Genomic DNA, 19,357 nt, shown 5'->3' with positions numbered 1-19,357 from the left:
AAGTGCAGAGTGCACAGTGGTGGTCATGAAACGTCTATTCGGTCATGCAGAATTAAATATTCTTGCCTCCATGGGATGCATGAAGAAGACATAACACACACTCACACACACACGTACACACACACACACACCAACACACACACACAGTCACACACACACACACACACAAACAGACACACACACACACACACATATGCTTTTTCCACGCATAACTAGAACATTCACACAAACACATTTTTTGGGCAGACCTATCGAAAGAAAATAATTGTATCCACTTACGTAAACGTATTAGCAGTCTATGATCGAAATAAAGATTGATATTTCTGTGTGATGACAAATGATAAGAACCTCTTCGCGTAATACAAAACAATAAATATAGCGACGAAGTAAGCTTGATTATACATGATGATACAATGTGTGGAGAAAGAATTATAACCTCACCAATGTGATACTAAAGATGATGGTTTATTTGATATTCCTCGTGATGGTACTCACTGATAGGACCACATACAAGTGCAGTGGTCTCTAAACAGTTTACAGAATTCAACTTTACTTGTCTAAAAAGATACAACGTGAATTTGATGATGAATTGTAAATCATACCAAGTCAGCTATCCCCACCAAAAGAATGATACGAACTTATTGCGGACCAAGCCATAAGAATGCGGTTACCTGATTATTAGGATGACTTAAAACAAGGCGAGTTACTGCATATATAGTGGCAATATGTATTATACGTATTGCTATCAATGATCAGGGAACGAAGTAGTGAAGAACATATGCGATTGACTTAGATATAATTTTGTGTGCTTAACAGGTGTTTTGAGATTCCACTATGCAATATACTCTATAAACGCCCTTACTCCCATTTTGAGATTTATTTATACAGTCGACGAAACACAAAACAATGAAATATTGATAAACCAATGGTGTTGTGTAGACATGAAGTAAAGGATCACATAACTATAGCAGACAACATACAACCAGATTACTAATAGAGTCATATTGTACATCATAACACATTTTTCTCCCCTTTGGTACACAGATTATAGTTCAATACTGCCTTCACGTGTGTAACAATTACTCCATATTCTAGAAGATTGCAGAAAAATTTAGATTAACAAAACTGACAGACGAAGAGAATATACTTTCTTGAAAGTTTCTTCTGTGTATGATATTTTACCTTAAACCAAAATGTGTAGTTAAAAACTCTACTTCAGATATCTTTCTTGCATGCCTCTCTTACAGGTCACTGATTTGCGTGACATGACTAGCTGCCGACCGCATCTCTTTATTTACAAGCGAGGATATCTACCTGTACCCTTACCCATTGAGTATCATGCCAAGTACCCATGCATACTTCGGCTTGGGTTTTTGTAGCGCTCTTCACGTAGGTGAAAATCCGTTCCTGGCCAGCGTGATGGTCGAGGTGGGTGAAACTAACATGAACGGCCGGTGCGTAAAGGAAAGCATGGCGGAAGCGGTGGATCTTGCAAATTTCGCGTTTTCCGGTGCCTGTGTTGAGACTGTGGGGCGGTGCACCAGTCTCTACGCGTCCGATTTCACCTGAAAGAATATTCAAAGATAAACTTTATTATACTGTACATTCATATCTTATCACGGGCTAAGTACAGGCATATGGATACAAAATACATATATAATGACACTGACAGGATTTCTAATACTAATCTAAAACAATGGTTCTAAAACTACTCTAATTCATAGGTTCGGCTTCTTCTCGTCTCTTTGTGATGTTAGAAATATAAGTTGAGATGAACTTGTTTAATATTGCATGGTCAAAATGCATAATAAAAATGAATTTCTCAATATTAGACATAAATTGAAAGTGTGGAAACGTTCCCTTAATGATCAAACAAAACATTTCTATTGTTGCTATATAAACTACAATCTACAATAATTGAATAAGTTAAGTAGGTTAGTAACTTCCTTTTTTAGAAAACCAATTGTGATATCAAGTACAGTTACAGCATTCAGTTATCTCTAACGCAGATAATTTCAGCACAGAGTTCAGTTTTGTTTGTCTGACAAAACTGGTGTAGACAACATTTTTTGTCAAACAATGAATGTAGCAATACAAGTTCAAGTATTTCAGTTGTAGAAAGGAAATAAAAAAGGTTTCTTCAGACGTAGGTCCAGTAACTTATTAATGGTCTTGTCCATCATTTCCTCGTTCCGGTAAGAAGGAAAAGAGAGAAAATCTTCAACCAATGTTTTAAAGAATAAGAGAAAAGCTTCAACCAATGTTTTAAAGAATAAGAGAAAAGCTTCAACCAATGTTTTAAAGAATAAGAGAAAAGCTTCAACCAATGTTTTAAAGAATAAGAGAAAAGCTTCAACCAATGTTTTAAAGAATAAGAGAAAAGCTTCAACCAATGTTTTAAAGAATAAGAGAAAAGCTTCAACCAATGTTCTAAAGAATAAGAAAAAATCTTCAACCAATGTTTTAAAGAATGTCTCTCGCTGAGCTAAAACCATGCCCACGGAAATACTATCTATGACATTTTGTGAATTTTGTGAATGCCGAAAACACAGCGCGTCACTTCTTAAAGGCACCCAGAGCATTTTATGAGGGTTGAAAACTGGAAATATTCTAGTTGCTGTAATCTTTATGAAATTGACATTTAATGCCACTGTTTACCACATTTGCGTGAGGATTTCTTATCAAAAGTGCTCAAAAGCGGCACAAAAATAAGCTACAAGGTGATCTTTTAGTTTCACGCGCCTAGTGTAAATAGACCGCTACCATATCCCCGCCCACCTCCGTCAAAACGTAGAAATGCAGAATTAAAACATTTAGTCACTCTCTCATTGGTCGAACCGCTATTATGATGGACAGTCAGGCTCAGTCTATTAGGGCTTGGATTTTCTAGCAGTTCTCACCACGACATCGTATCTTTGCTCCTTTATGTCGATATGTAATGGTATAGTGTTGTTGAAACTTAGGTGTAGCAATGACTGGAAATTCTTTAATTCAAGCCTCATAAAATGCTCTGGACACAATTACAGTGTACTCACAATGACGGACGTGTGGACCAACTGGGCCCGGGTCACCCTTCTCTCCCTGGATGCCACGGAAACCACGGTCACCCTTACGGCCGGCTGGGCCACGGGCACCCGGCAGGCCCCTGGAGCCAGTGGAGCCTTGGTAGCCTCGGTCACCTTTCTCCCCCTGGTGTAATGAAGAATTTAAAAAAGAACTAAGATGGCGAAAAGGTGTACAACAACAATCTTGCACCGCCGAGTGATATCACGCCACATCGAGTGAGCTCATTCAAAGGACTGTTTATCACTTGAACTCACCAGATCCAAGGAGGTTATATATAACCTCCTTGCAATTGCAAGATCTTATGTTACGGAAAAAGGGGCTTTTTTAAAACTTTTTTTTTACTTTCCCCTAAGTGGCCCTGCGGCTACACGACCGGTCCCCGGGATTCTTTTTTAACTCGAATTTAAAATCAACCCGGGACCCGGTAACAAACACACACCGTAAGGTAATCCTAAGAACACCGAGAGGCACACCCCACCCCCCCAACCCGTATCCGGCAGTACACAGGGACAATTCTGTGGCTTCGGGGCCCGGCCGGGGCTACACCCCTTACGGGCACCGGCGCAATTGTGACCATAGCATAAAGCATGTATCCTTTCTAGTACCCATTATATAACATTGATTCACCGTGAGGCCCTTGATATCCTAGATCTCTGGCGTGAAAACACAATATTCATCATTGTTCTGTCTTTGCGTATCGTTTCAAGCTTACCTTAAATCCTCGTGGTCCTCTTCTGCCTCTCGGCCCAATGTCTCCCTTGCACGCGGAGGGGTAGCACCCTGGAAATACAGGCAAAATGAGCGTCCAATGTGTAGATGTCGTGCCATAAGCAGCATTTTATAGAACTGTATTATTCTTATCATGACGATTAAATATCCTAGACCGGGAGCGTTAGATGTATTGCTGGATATATAATTCTGCAACTTTATAATTCTGTAGTTTTGTTTTGGTTTAAACTTTTTATTTCGTCTGCCACAAAAACTTACTAAGACTCCTCTTCGATCTGTTGTGCAGTACATCTTTCAGTCGCCAGGGAGTGTCCCTCATGTTGTCCAGATCACCTGTATCAACGTCACTGTCCGTCGACTCCAACTGCGAAATAGAAGTAGGAGTAAACATCGTTATCTACTCCAACCCTAGGCGGGCAACTGTTATACAGGTCAAAGTTCCAAACATATCTTCAAGATCTAGATGTAATGAAGATATTTGTTCCACCCGAGTTCATATCTATCGATAATTAATTCATGTTGGCGTCTTGTTTGTGTCTACTGATTCCAAGATTAACGCCTATTGCACACAGAATGTATTTACCAACGTTAGAAGAAGCTTGGAAACGCTACCATATGATTTGATACTGAAGTGGTAGTAAAAGTGCAAAATTAAAGTTACGACTTAATTGTACAAATATTCAAGGAAAGCTACTTTGCCATCAACTCTATGTTTCAAAATGTCTACAAGCACTAGTATTTTGCTTTTTTTCAGTGTTGTAGAAAAAGTACGAGTGAAGCTGTATAACAGAAAAAGTAATTGAACAAGCAACAGTCACCACGTCAACGGGGGCCATCTTTGTATCCTAACTCCGTTGAACAAATGGGGTTTCCTGAACGCTTAATAACACTGGCGACAGTTTCATGTCACCTTTCCTGACTGAAAGACTAAACGCGAAGGAGTGGCCGCGATTTTAAATTCGTCGTGAAGGGAGGGAGATGTTAAAAATCGCGGCCACTACACTAAGCCCTCCGACCGTAACCTCTGATTGGAGCATATTACCTGTCTACGTTCTTGGCATTATGTCAAGTGGGCGGAGTTAACAATTGACGAAAGTTCAAAACGTGAGAGGTCACAAATAATTATCTGTGCAAAGGCCTAGGAGTTGTCTTAAACGCGTTAGCGACAGTCACTGGTTCTGGTATAAATACAGTCATCAAACGGCAGGCGGATGGGCGGTTTGTTAGTTTGGTGGGTGAACAGGAGACTTCAAAAGTTAGGAATGTTTTTCATTGATCGATTGACTTATTGATAGATAGATTGATGGATGGATAGATGGATGGATAGGATAGGATAGATGGATGGATGGATAGATGAAGTTTTGTCTTTTGTTTAACCGGTCAAAAAGAACACATGAAATTTGACTGCGACATGCACGGTATCATTGTCCAACAAGACACCAGATATCTGAGCGTAGTCTGTGGCGGACTGGGGCTCTTAAATAGGTACTTGGCAATACGAAGAAACGGAGGGGAAGGATTCTTCCAGCAGAACTCAAGTCTAGCATAAAAACCTTAACAGTGACCACTAATTTCAACAACGAAATAAGTATTTACTAAGAAACACAAGGATTCTTACTTCAGTTCCTGCTGTCAAATCTTGTTCCTGAAGGGCCTCATCTTGGACGGTGTCTCCTGGTGTCTCGGAGTGAGTCTTGTCGTCTTCTCTTTCTTTCTTCAGCAAGTAGACCTGTTCCCTCAGGTACCGAATCTCTTCGCTCTGTAGGGTGACTTCGTCCAGGACCGTGTCCAGCACGACCCGGCGTTCCCTCAGCTCAGCCCCCTGCCACAGCACCAGGCAGACGGCAACCAGGAAAACACCGGCCGCGAAGAGCTGGATGACAGAGCCGCGACTGCTGTGGTCCCGACCGTGGCTGAGGAGCTTCTCTGGGATCATCTTCCTCTACAGATAAACTTTTACCGATCTGTGACAGAGACTAAGTGTTCAGATTAGGACAGGCGACGTTGGAGTACTGTTCTTGCACAAGTTTTCGGTCCTTTTTATACATTTTGTACCTCTTTTCCACCATAGAGGGTAGACGCCAGGGGAAAACCCGCGACGTAACCAAATAGATTTTCTATTGTACATTTTGCTATAAATATACAGCGATGTCACAATTAAACATAAGCTGCCCAATTTTCCCGGTATTCTGTCGTCATCATCCGTGACGTCGCGTTCACGTGATCATGCTGTCATCACCAAGCGTGCCCATTGGTTCAGAGTAAAGAGGAAAAAGCTGCCTATTTTTGTGTGGCCTTCAGCTGATGCCTGAGTAGTTTTGGCGGGGTTCACAAAACTCTCCACGTCACAGTTGGTTACCTGAGGTCAACACACGGTTCTCAACAAAGCCAGAGGGGTACCTTACCGAGAGTATTGCGGTTATCACAAAATATTATATAAGATATGAAATTTACACAAAATCTGCCCATTTTTAGTTGTATTCCTATTTTTTACCCCGTCATTTCAGACTGAGCTGGACACACCTGCCTGTGACAAGTCACGCACAAGTTATTCCTCTGTTAATGCCTGAAGGGCTGTTGAAACGTACCACTCTGTGACTAGCTCTTACGGTCACATGCGGTCAACTAAACGTTTCCTCCAAACGCCTCTGTCGTAGTTTTTAAAAACTCTCAATGTCACAGCTGGTCGTCTGATGTCAACACAAGATTCCAATGAACTGCTTGGTTCTGACCGAAGCAAGAGGTATACAAAATTTCCACGAAATCTTCTAATTTCACCTGTCTCTCTATCTATTCTTTTAATCCCAACCTGAGCTAGCTGGACATATCTGCCTGTGTCTGTGAGAAGTCGCGCATACTTCTGTTAATGCCTGAAGGCCTGTTTAATTGATGGTACTACTCTGTAGCTGGCTCTTTCGGTCACATGCGGTCATCTAAACGTTTCCTCCAAAAACGTCTGTCGTGGTCTATATAAGGTCAACACATTCAAGTTTCCCCAAAATCGCTCAATACTGACCACAGCGAGGAAAGGACCTTGCCGGGAGCATTATGGATATAACAAGATATCATAAATACACGAAATCTGCCTATTTCTACTTGTTTTCCTACCTGTTTCTACCCCATTCTTTCAGACTGAGCTGGACACACCTGCCTGTGACAAGTCACGCACAAGTTATCCTTCTGTTAGTGCCTGAAGGGCTGTTGAAATGTAGCACTCTGTAACTAGCTCTTACGGTCACATGCGGTCATCTAAACATTTCCCCTGTCGTGGTTTGCACCTGAGATCAACACATGTTTCCCCCGAACCACTCAGTTCTGACCAAAGCGATAAGAGTGCCGTACCGAGAGCATTGTGGATATGACAAGATATAATATGATATCAGATTTACACTGAAATCTGCCCATTTTTACTTGTATTCCTACTTGACACACCTGTCTGTGACAAGTCACGCATAATTTATCCTTTTGTTAATGCCTGAAGCGCTGTTCAATTGACGGTACCACCCTGTAACTATTTCGGTCACATGCGGTCATTTATTGAACGTTTCCTCCAAAAGCTTCTTTCGTGGTTTGCACAAACTCTCAAGGTTACATTCTGTCACCTGACGGGCTACGGTCAACACGATTTTCCTCCGAACCGCTTGGTTCTTACCGAGAGCATTGTGGATATACCGATATAATTGATATGATATCAGATTAACACAAAATCTGCCCATTGTTATTTGTATTCCAACCCCATTGTTTCAGACTGAGCTGGTCACCCCTCCTTTGTCTGTAACACGTCATACACAGGTGATCCTTCTGTTAATGCCTGAATGGCTGTTTAATTGTCGGCACTCTTTCGGTCACATGCGGTCATCTAAACGTGTCCTCCAAACGCCTGTATCGTAGTTTGCAATAACTCTCAAGGTCACATTTGGTCATCTGTTGAGGTCAACACGGGGGGCTTTTGACACACACATTCACACGCACACACACACACACACACGCACACACGGACAGACACATACAGGCACACACAAACATACAGACACACAAACACAGCCAAACACACGCACAAACACACGCACACAGACAAACACGCGCACACACACACATAAGCACACATGCTTATCCACACGTAACTAAAACATGCACATAAACACACGACCATGTTGTCCCTGTTGCCATTCAATATATTCATTTTCTTTGGCAAACCTATCAAAGGAAAAGAACAATTTTATCTACCTTGCATAAGAACCATAACCTTCAGTCTATAATTGCAGTTTGGATGATTATTCCTGTGTGATGACCAATAATAGAAACTTATTAATGTATCAGAAAACAATAATGATACCGATGAAGTGAACTCGATGATACATGGTAAAACAATGTCAGTGTGTGGAGAAAGAATGATAACTTCACCAATGTGATACTAAAGATAATGGTTTATTTGGTTTATTTGACATTCATGAAAAGGAACTTCTTCAGGGCTGTGGTAGAATCTGTGCTTTTGTATGGTTCTTCAGCGTGGACACTGACAAAGAAACTTGAGAACAAGCTTGATGGAACCTACACCCGCATGCTTCGAGCTGTGCTCAATAAATCCTGGAAACAACACCCCACTAAAGCGGAACTGTATGGAACATTACCATCCCTATCGTCAACCATACGAGAGAGAAGGGTACGGTTTGCAGGACACAGCTACAGAAACAAAGAAGAGCTAGTAAGCGAACTCCTACTCTGGGCGCCAACTCATGGGCATTCCTCAGTCGGGCGACCCCGAAGGACCTACATAGACCAACTTGCTGGGGATGTAGGAGCGAGGTCTGAACATCTTGACCAACTTATGGCGGACCGTGTTGCCTGGAGGGAAAGAGCAACCCTAGTCCGGGCAAGCTGCCCGATATGATGATGATGATGACATTCACGATATCACGATGTTACACACTAATAGGACCACATACATGTGCAATGGCCTCTGAACAGTTTAGAGGATTCAACTTTAGTTATCTAAAAAGATACGAAGTGAACTTGATAATGAATTGTAAATTATACCAAGTCAGCGATCCCCACCAACAGAATGATACGGATTTATTGCGGAGCAAGCCATGAGAATGCGGTAACCTGAATATCAGGATAACTTTAATAACACAAGATGGCAATATGTATTGCAAATGCTGCTATCAATGATCAGAACACTTAGGAGTGGAGAACACATGCTATTGTCTTAGAAATAACGTTAGCTTTGCATTCTTGACAAGGGTATTGAGATTGCACTATACAATAAACTCTATAGATACTCGAAGATTTACACAGTGAACCAAACACAAAACAATGAGATCTTGACAAACCATTGATGTTGGGTAAACATGAAGCGAAAGATCGCAATTACAAAACCATGGCAGACAACAAACAGTCAGATTACTGATGGGGTTATAACACATCATAACATAACTAACATCATAACACATAATTCCCCCCTTTGGTACACTGATAAAAATATCAATACTGCCTTCACATGTATAACAATAGCACCATATTCTAAAAGATTACAAAGAAATTAGATGAACAAAACATGCAAATGAAAAGAGCATACTTTTTTCTTTCTTTTGACGAATGTATGCATATCTAACCTTATACCAAAATGTGTTATCAAAACCTCTACTTCAGATATCTTTCTTGTACGAAAATTGAAATGTCACTTTGTTGACAGGACTAGAGCTAAAGATCGTATCTCTTTATTTACAAGCAAGGATATCTACCTGTACCCTAACCCATTGAGTATCATGCCAAGTACCCATGCATACTTCGGCTTGGGTTTTTGTGGCGCTCTTCACGTACGTGAAAATTCGTTCCTGGCCAGCGTGATGGTCGAGGTGGGTGAAACTAACATGAACGGCCGGTGCGTAAAGGAACGGATGGCGGAAGCGGTGGATCTTGCAAATTTCGCGTTTTCCGGTGCCTGTGTTGAGACTGTGGGGCGGTGCACCAGTCTCTACGCGTCCGATTTCGCCTGAAAGAATATTCAATGATAACCTTTATTGTACATTCATTCAAGTACAGGCATATGGATACAAAATAAATATATAATGACAATGACAGGATTTCTAATGCTAAATTAAATCTAAAACAATGGTTCTAAAACTACTGTAATTCATAGGTTCGGCTTCTTCTCGTCTCTTTGTGATGTTATAAATATAAGTTGAGATGGACTTGTTTAATATTGCATGGTCAAAACGCATCATGAAAATGAATGTCTAAATATTAGACATAAATTGAAAGTGTGGAAACGTTCTCACAATATAATCAAACTAAACATTTCTTTCGTTGCTATATAAACTACAATCTACAATAAATGAATGAGTTAAGTAGGTTAGTAACTTCCTTTTTTCTCAGAAAGCCAATTGTGTTAACAAGTACAGTTACAGAAATCAGTTATCTCTAAAGTAGATAATTTCAGCAGAGTTTAGTGTTGTTTTTCTGACCAAACTGGTGCAGATAACATTTTTGTCAAACAATGAATGTAGCAATACAAGTTCAAGTATTTCAGTTGCAGTAAGGAAATAAAAAAAGGTTTCTTCAGACTTAGGTCCAGGAACTTATTAATGGTCTTGTCAATCATTTCCTCGTTCCGGTAAAAAGAAAAAAAGAGAAAATCTTCAACCAATGTTTTAAACAATAAGAGAAAAGCTTCAGCCAATGTTTTAAAGAATAAGAGAAAAGCTTCAACCAATGTTTTAAAGAATAAGAGAAAAGCTTCAGCCAATGTTTTAAAGAATAAGAGAAAAGCTTCAACCAATGTTTTAAAGAATAAGAGAAAAGCTTCTACCAATGTTTTAAAGAATAAGAGAAAAGCTTCTACCAATGTTTAAAGAATAAGAGAAAAGCTTCAGCCAATGTTTTAAAGAATAAGAGAAAAGCTTCAACCAATGTTTTAAAGAATAAGAGAAAAGCTTCAGCCAATGTTTTAAAGAATAAGAGAAAAGCTTCAGCCAATGTTTTAAAGAATAAGAGAAAAGCTTCAGCCAATGTTTTAAAGAATAAGAGAAAAGCTTCAACCAATGTTTTAAAGAATAAGAGAAAAGCTTCAGCCAATGTTTTAAAGAATAAGAGAAAAGCTTCAGCCAATGTTTTAAAGAATAAGAGAAAAGCTTCAACCAATGTTTTAAAGAATAAGAGAAAAGCTTCAGCCAATGTTTTAAACAATAAGAGAAAAGCTTCAACCAATGTTTTAAAGAATAAGAGAAAAGCTTCAGCCAATGTTTTAAACAATAAGAGAAAAGCTTCAACCAATGTTTTAAAGAATAAGAGAAAAGCTTCAGCCAATGTTTTAAAGAATAAGAGAAAAGCTTCAGCCAATGTTTTAAAGAATAAGAGAAAAGCTTCAACCAATGTTTTAAAGAATAAGAGAAAAGCTTCAACCAATGTTTTAAAGAATAAGAGAAAAGCTTCAGCCAATGTTTTAAACAATAAGAGAAAAGCTTCAGCCAATGTTTTAAAGAATAAGAGAAAAGCTTCAACCAATGTTTTAAAGAATAAGAGAAAAGCTTCAGCCAATGTTTTAAACAATAAGAGAAAAGCTTCAGCCAATGTTTTAAAGAATAAGAGAAAAGCTTCAACCAATGTTTTAAAGAATAAGAGAAAAGCTTCAGCCAATGTTTTAAAGAATAAGAGAAAAGCTTCAGCCAATGTTTTAAAGAATAAGAGAAAAGCTTCAACCAATGTTTTAAAGAATAAGAGAAAAGCTTCAGCCAATGTTTTAAAGAATAAGAGAAAAGCTTCTACCAATGTTTTAAAGAATAAGAGAAAAGCTTCAGCCAATGTTTTAAAGAATAAGAGAAAAGCTTCAGCCAATGTTTTAAAGAATAAGAGAAAAGCTTCAGCCAATGTTTTAAAGAATAAGAGAAAAGCTTCAGCCAATGTTTTAAAGAATAAGAGAAAAGCTTCAGCCAATGTTTTAAAGAATAAGAGAAAAGCTTCAACCAATGTTTTAAAGAATAAGAGAAAAGCTTCAGCCAATGTTTTAAAGAATAAGAGAAAAGCTTCAACCAATGTTTTAAAGAATAAGAGAAAAGCTTCAGCCAATGTTTTAAAGAATAAGAGAAAAGCTTCAACCAATGTTTTAAAGAATAAGAGAAAAGCTTCAGCCAATGTTTTAAAGAATAAGAAAAAGCTTCAACCAATGTTTTAAAGAATAAGAGAAAAGCTTCAGCCAATGTTTTAAAGAATAAGAGAAAAGCTTCAGCAAATGTTTTAAAGAATAAGAGAAAAGCTTCAGCCAATGTTTTAAAGAATAAGAGAAAAGCTTCAGCCAATGTTTTAAAGAATAAGAGAAAAGCTTCAACCAATGTTTTAAAGAATAAGAGAAAAGCTTCAGCCAATGTTTTAAACAATAAGAGAAAAGCTTCAGCCAATGTTTTAAAGAATAAGAGAAAAGCTTCAACCAATGTTTTAAAGAATAAGAGAAAAGCTTCAGCCAATGTTTTAAAGAATAAGAGAAAAGCTTCAACCAATGTTTTTAAGAATAAGAGAAAAGCTTCAGCCAATGTTTTAAAGAATAAGAGAAAAGCTTCAACCAATGTTTTAAAGAATAAGAGAAAAGCTTCAGCCAATGTTTTAAAGAATAAGAGAAAAGCTTCAACCAATGTTTTAAAGAATAAGAGAAAAGCTTCAACCAATGTTTTAAAGAATAAGAGAAAAGCTTCAGCCAATGTTTTAAAGAATAAGAGAAAAGCTTCAACCAATGTTTTAAAGAATAAGAGAAAAGCTTCAACCAATGTTTTAAAGAATAAGAGAAAAGCTTCAGCCAATGTTTTAAAGAATAAGAGAAAAGCTTCAACCAATGTTTTAAAGAATAAGAGAAAAGCTTCAGCCAATGTTTTAAAGAATAAGAGAAAAGCTTCAACCAATGTTTTAAAGAATAAGAGAAAAGCTTCAGCCAATGTTTTAAAGAATAAGAGAAAAGCTTCAACCAATGTTTTAAAGAATAAGAGAAAAGCTTCAGCCAATGTTTTAAAGAATAAGAGAAAAGCTTCTACCAATGTTTTAAAGAATAAGAGAAAAGCTTCAGCCAATGTTTTAAAGAATAAGAGAAAAGCTTCAGCCAATGTTTTAAAGAATAAGAGAAAAGCTTCAACCAATGTTTTAAAGAATAAGAGAAAAGCTTCAGCCAATGTTTTAAAGAATAAGAGAAAAGCTTCAGCCAATGTTTTAAAGAATAAGAGAAAAGCTTCTACCAATGTTTTAAAGAATAAGAGAAAAGCTTCAACCAATGTTTTAAAGAATAAGAGAAAAGCTTCAACCAATGTTTTAAAGAATAAGAGAAAAGCTTCAACCAATGTTTTAAAGAATAAGAGAAAAGCTTCAACCAATGTTTTAAAGAATAAGAGAAAAGCTTCAACCAATGTTTTAAAGAATAAGAGAAAAGCTTCAACCAATGTTTTAAAGAATAAGAGAAAAGCTTCAACCAATGTTTTAAAGAATAAGAGAAAAGCTTCAACCAATGTTTTAAAGAATAAGAGAAAAGCTTCAACCAATGTTTTAAAGAATAAGAGAAAAGCTTCAACCAATGTTTTAAAGAATAAGAGAAAAGCTTCAACCAATCTTTTAAAGAATGTCTCTCGCTGTGATAAAACCATGGCCACGGAAATACTATCTATGAAATTTTGTGAATTTTGTGAACGCCACAAACGCACCGCGTCACTTCTTAACAAATATGACGGAAATTCATACCGCCAGTTACAGTGTACTCACAATGCCGGACGTGTGGACCAACTGTGCCCGGGTCACCCTTCTCTCCCTGGATGCCACGGAAACCACGGCCACCCTTACGGCCGGCTGGACCTCGGGCACCCGGCAGTCCCCTGGCGCCAGTAGAACCTTGGTAGCCTCGGTCACCTTTCTCCCCCTGGTGTAATGAAGAATGAAAAAAGAACTAAGATGGCGAAAAGATGTACAACAACAATCTTGCACCGCGCAGTGATATCACGCCACATCGAGTGAGCTCATTCAAAGGACTGTTTAGCACTTGCACGATGGTCAAAAACCGGTCCAAAAATTCCCACTTGTAGGACATGAATATTGATGATTTGAAAATGCCAATCACGCTTATCACCACTGGCAACTGTCCGTGATTGGTTGACGTCTTTACAGTCGGACCGCAGCAATGTTTACCTTTCTATATCCCCCCTGTTGCTTTTTTCCGCGAACCGTCCTATTCATATGCGTACCTTCAGTCAGTCTCAATTGTTCCTACATAACACATTTTAACAATACCAAGTGTGGGCATGATTATTTCCAGCATACTTTCGTTCATCTAGTGGTCAAAATTCCCATGTACAAGTAATCCTAAGCTGGCGCGTGGCTGACAAAATCGGAGGGTTTGTAGTTTTGAAGGCCAAGCCGCAAAATAATGATTAAAGATGGCGCCAGCGGGAACAGACTACTGTAATATGGGTCGAAGTTTAGCTGTAAGCATGATTGTTTTCTTTATAAAATTGTAAAATATGCCCACGTATTTGCTGTTACAGGATTTTTTTTATGAATGTATAATAATTTGAAAACATTTGACTTCATTACGAACCAAAACTGAGGCGTGTGTGTTTCTCTCCAACAAACTGGTTGCCCATCCTAAGAATGAAATATCCCAAGCGGGAGTTTGAATATTTGTAAAAACTGTACCAAGCCACTTTTCGGCCAGAAACTTTTCACAGACAACGGTCATCAAAGCAAAATAATTCTAAAGACTTGTCGAATATCTTGTACAGGGACTGAACACATTGAATTCAAGGCAAGAGAGACCATTCAAAACCCCACGATGTTTACTTGTTTTCGTTGAAAATTTTTCATCAGAAATAACAAGAGTAGTACTTACTTGCTTCCATAGTGACAGCCTCAAGTCAAGTACACATGGAAAAAAATTATGGGCTCCATCACAAGAAGAGCACAGATCAGGAAACATAACGTTTAACTAAAAATCAGAAACAAAATTTTGATTTTAGTGTGATACAAAATGTAATGGTCTTGATGGAACCCAAGCTTATAATTTGTCTGTACATGTAGGTTACTTATTAAATTGTTTTAGCCTTGTCCAGTACCTTCCAAGAATTACTGGTGTACTGGAAAAATATGCTCGCCATCGTGTTTGAACTGAAATAATTGACCGCTGTTTGAAAATATTCCCGTTCAAAAATGGTCGCCAGCCATTTCTTTTGTTCTTCCTGAGCTTGGCTTGGAATCAAGACACCCGTGAAGTAAAATCAAAACGCTAATATGTTCAGACACAGCTTGGAAGGATTTTTCCATCGGTGCTCAATTTGTCGACCTAGCTTTCATTCAAGTAAAGATAATCAGGAGCTGGCGTTTGTACTTTTCCGAAAAGGTTCTTTGTAACAAATTGCCGACGCCTGAAGTTGTTGACAAGGGATACGTCATTTTGTCCCAGCATGGGTAAACAAGAAACACAGACACCTTTATTTTCAGAACATATATGTTACCACGCAAAACATTATTTGATATCTGTTCCTTTCGTTAAGATATTCTTCTGTAATGAATAACTTGACATGATATGTTGTTAAATGTAGAGTTCAAACACACAGCCCTCAAGATTCCCACCTACATTACAGTAGACTGTCCCAATAACTCGATATGACGCCGCCGCCATTTTGGATGCCCGGCCGCCCAAAAATCCAAACCAAACATTTTTTTCATGATTTCCCGCCAGTTATCAATAGAAAGAAACATCGTCATACCCTCGTCATCGGCAACATTTGGGTCGTTTAGAACGGTCGCAAATCAAGTTTGTCACGGTCGCAATAGGCAAACTGTGACGACTCGGACAAGACGCTAACATTCTTGTGTTAGCGGGAGAAAATTAGGATCGAAAAAGAAACGGTCATCTTGAGCCAAGGGGTGTCTTGTAGACCCGGTCGTTAATCAATACTATGTTTGACTGTATTAATAATTTGTGTTCGGGTTAACAGTCTCACAATGATACCTGCAGGCCTTGTAAGAGAACAACGAATGCGAAATAAAGAAATGCCTAGGAATGTAGGATAGAAACACAAGCTCAGCAAGTATATGATATAATTCAACATCCGGAATCGTTACCCAAGGAAATGAAATCACTGGAAGATACGAGGAAAATAGGGTCGCCCAGAACTTAGGCTTGAACTTTCGGGACCAGAATACAGGGTACACACGCTGAGCGATCGCAGAATTCACAAGTTGAAAATCGCGCTCAAAGCGCAGGTAACAAAGGCGCAATTTGCATGAAAGCGTGCTCGCAGACAATGGGGCGCTAATAAGGCTCTGTGATCCAGGCCGACAGAACTCATTATAACTCAACATCATGTTGTAGTACCGCGTGGAAACTACAACATAAGGGTAAACCTCATATCTTGTCCAATATCTTCAAAAATGCATGGTAGCTTTTGACAAAAATGACACCGATCGAAAGAACAACATATAGCCGCCATGTTGGCTCATTTGCATGCCATCCATAATCGGCTATCTGGAACTGTGGGAGAAAACGTACCAGAAAATTGTCAAAATGAGTTAAAAATGCAAAGACATCAAACGTATTCGGTTTAGACCTAATTTAAGGACCTACATTGTATTAATCAAGGCTTTAACCGATGATTGATATATATTTCTAAGAACATTACCTTGTTTTAAGGTCAAAGTTTATTGACCGGAGGTGACTCTTTAACTTAGCTTAAACGCCCAGGGACGCGGTAAATTTTCAATTGTCATTTCCTACCTTCTACACATTTGTAAAGCTGATAAATCGTATTTGCGACTGCTTCTTTTTGTTTTATACTGTAACCATCGAATCGGGCATTAAACTTGGGTGTTTTTTACATCATATCTATGATCTTTTATGCACTGCCGTGTAGGCTCTGTGACCCAGCGGGTGGGTGGAGTACTAAACAATGGGCCCTGAGAACAAACAGCTAGCGTTTAGACCATCGTGTTGAACTCACCAGATCCAAGGAGGTTACGGGCTTTTTAAAAACTTTTTTTTACTTAAGTTGCCCTGCGGCTACTGGGCTATTTTTGTGCACGACCGGTCCTGGACATTCTTTTTGAACTCGAATTTAAAATCAACCCGGGACCCGGTAACAGACACCGTAAGGTAATTCTGAGAACACCGAGAGCCCCCCCCCCCAACCCGTATCCGGCAGTACACAGGGACAATTCTGTGGCTTCGGGGCCCGGCCGGGGCTACACCCCCTACGGGCACCCGGCGCAATTGTGACCGTAGCATAAAGCATGTATCCTTTCTAGTACCCATTACATAACATTGATTCACAGTGAGGCCCTTGATATCCTAGATCTCTGGCGTGAAAACACAATCTTCATCATTGTTCTATCTTTGCGTATCATTTCAAGCTTACCTTAAATCCTCGTGGTCCTCTCCTGCCTCTCGGCCCAATGTCTCCCTTACACGCGGATGGGTAGCACCCTGGAAATACAGGCAAAATGAGCGTCCAATGTGTAGATGTCGTGCCATAAGCAGCATTCTATAGAACTGTATTATTCCTATCATGACGATTAAATATCCTAGACCGGGAGCGTTAGATGTATTGCTGGATATATAATTCTGCAACTTTATAATTCTGTAGTTTTGTTTTGGTTTAAACTTTTTATTTCGTCTGCCACAAAAACTTACGAATACTCCTCTTCGATCTGCTGTGCAGTACATCTTTCAGTCGCCAGGGAGTGTCCCCCATGTCGTCCAGATCACCTGTATCAACGTCACTGTCCGTCGACTCCGACTGCGAAATAGAAGTAGGAGTAAACATCGTTATCTACTCCACCCCTAGGCGGGCAACTGTTATACAGGTCAAAGTTCCAAACATATCTTCAAGATCTAGATGTAATGAAGATATTTGTTCCACCCGAGTTCATATCTATCGATAGTTAATTCATGTTGGCGTCATGTTTGTGTCTACTGATTCCAAGATTAACGCCTATTGCATACAGAATGTATTTACCAACGTTAGAAGAAGCTTGGAAACGCTACCATATGATTTGATACTGAAGTGGTAGTAAAAGTGCAAAATCAAAGTTACGACTTAATTGTATAAATATTCAAGAAAAGCTACTTTGCCATCAACTCTATGTTTCAAAATGTCTACAAGCACTAGTATTTTGCTTTTTTTCAGTGTTGTAGAAAAAGTACGAGTGAAGCTGTATAACAGAAAAAGTAATTGAACAAGCAACAGTCACCACGTCAACGGGAGCCATCTTTGTATCCTAACTCCGTTGAAAAAATGGGGTTTCCTGAACGCTTGATAACACTGGCGACAGTTTCATGTCACCTTTCCTGACTGAAAGACTAAACACGAAGGAGTGGCTGCGATTTTAAATTCAACGTGAAGGGAGGGAGATGTTAAAAATCGCGGCCACTACACTGAGCCCTCCGACCGAAACCTCTGCTTGGAGCATATTACAGATCTACGTACTTGGCATCATGCCAAGTGGGCGGAGTTTACGTTTGAGGAAAGTTCAAAACATGAGAGGTCACAAATAATTATCAGTGCAAAGGAGTTGTCTTAAACGCGTTAGCGACAGTCACTGGTTCTGGTATAAACACAGTCATTAAACGGCAGGCGGACGGGCGATTTATTAGTTTGGTGGGTGAACAGGATACTTCAAAAGTTATGAACGTTTTTCATTGATCGATTGACTTATCAATAGATAGATTGATGGATGGATGAATAGATAGGATTAATGGATGGATGGATGGATGGATGGATAAAGTTTTGTCTTTTATTTAACCGGTCAAAAAGAACACATGAAATCTGACTGCGGCATGCACGGTATCATTGTCCAACAAGACACCAGATATGGATATCTGAGCGTAGTCTGTGGCGGACTAGGGCTCTTAAACCTCTTAAAGGTGCTTGGCAATACGAAAAAAACGGAGGGGAAGGATTCTTCAAGCAGAACTGAAGTCTAGCACAAAAACCTTAATGGTGGCCACAAATTGCAACAACTAAATACAAAGAAACAAATGGGTTCTTACTTCAGTTCCTGCTGTCAAATCTCGTTCCTGAAAGGCCTCGTCTTGGACGGTATCTTCTGGTGTCTCTGAGTGAGTCATGTCGTCTTCTCTGTCTTTCTTCAGCAAGTAGACCTGTTCTCTCAGGTACCGAATCTCTTCGCTCTGTAGGGTGACTTCGTCCAGGACCGTGTCCAGCACGACCCGGCGTTCCCTCAGCTCAGCCCCCTGCCACAGCACCAGGCAGACGGCAACCAGGAAAACACCGGCCGCGAAGAGCTGGATGACAGAGCCGCGACTGCTGTGGTCCCGACCGTGGCTGAGGAGCTTCTCTGGGATCATCTTCCTCTACAGTGATAAACTTTTACCGATCTGTGACGGAGACTAAGTGTTCAGATCGGGACAGGCAACGTTGAAGTACTGTTCTTGCACAAGTTTTCGGTCCCTTTTATACACTTTTACACCTCTTTTCCGCCATAGAAGGTAGACGCCAGGGGAAAACCCGCGACGTAACCAAATAGATTTTCTATTGTACATTTTGCTATAAATATACAGCGATGTCACAATCAAACA

The 19,357-nt window shown here is 39.5% G+C and overlaps 2 protein-coding genes across 3 annotated transcripts; both read right to left on the bottom strand.

Moving 5' to 3' along the window:
* Positions 1-1,255: 1,255 nt before the first annotated feature.
* On the bottom strand, positions 1,256-19,355 carry LOC136422692 (uncharacterized). 2 transcript variants are annotated; one of them, XM_066410527.1, is made up of 5 exons: positions 18,809-19,350; positions 17,450-17,555; positions 17,175-17,242; positions 3,036-3,189; positions 1,256-1,565 (listed from the first exon to the last, which is right to left on the bottom strand). In XM_066410527.1, the coding sequence occupies exons 1-5, from the start codon at positions 19,124-19,126 to the stop codon at positions 1,291-1,293; spliced, it is 921 nt and encodes a 306-aa protein (XP_066266624.1). In that variant the 5' UTR covers positions 19,127-19,350; the 3' UTR covers positions 1,256-1,290. The 2 variants fall into 2 exon arrangements, with proteins under 2 accessions (XP_066266624.1, XP_066266626.1); XM_066410529.1 differs by lacking the exons at positions 1,256-1,565; positions 3,036-3,189 and adding exons at positions 8,696-9,790; positions 13,531-13,684 and having other exon boundaries at positions 18,809-19,355.
* Positions 4,013-5,836, bottom strand: LOC136422694 (uncharacterized). Its single transcript, XM_066410530.1, has 2 exons — positions 5,414-5,836; positions 4,013-4,159 (listed from the first exon to the last, which is right to left on the bottom strand). Exons 1-2 carry the CDS (start codon positions 5,729-5,731, stop codon positions 4,028-4,030), a joined length of 450 nt encoding a protein of 149 aa, XP_066266627.1. The 5' UTR covers positions 5,732-5,836; the 3' UTR covers positions 4,013-4,027.
* Positions 19,356-19,357: the final 2 nt, after the last annotated feature.

This window comes from Branchiostoma lanceolatum, chromosome 17 (assembly GCF_035083965.1).
Source record: "Branchiostoma lanceolatum isolate klBraLanc5 chromosome 17, klBraLanc5.hap2, whole genome shotgun sequence".
Lineage (NCBI taxonomy): Eukaryota > Metazoa > Chordata > Leptocardii > Amphioxiformes > Branchiostomatidae > Branchiostoma > Branchiostoma lanceolatum.
Note: the sequence above shows the minus strand (reverse complement) of the source record. Positions and strands in the feature narration are given on the sequence as shown.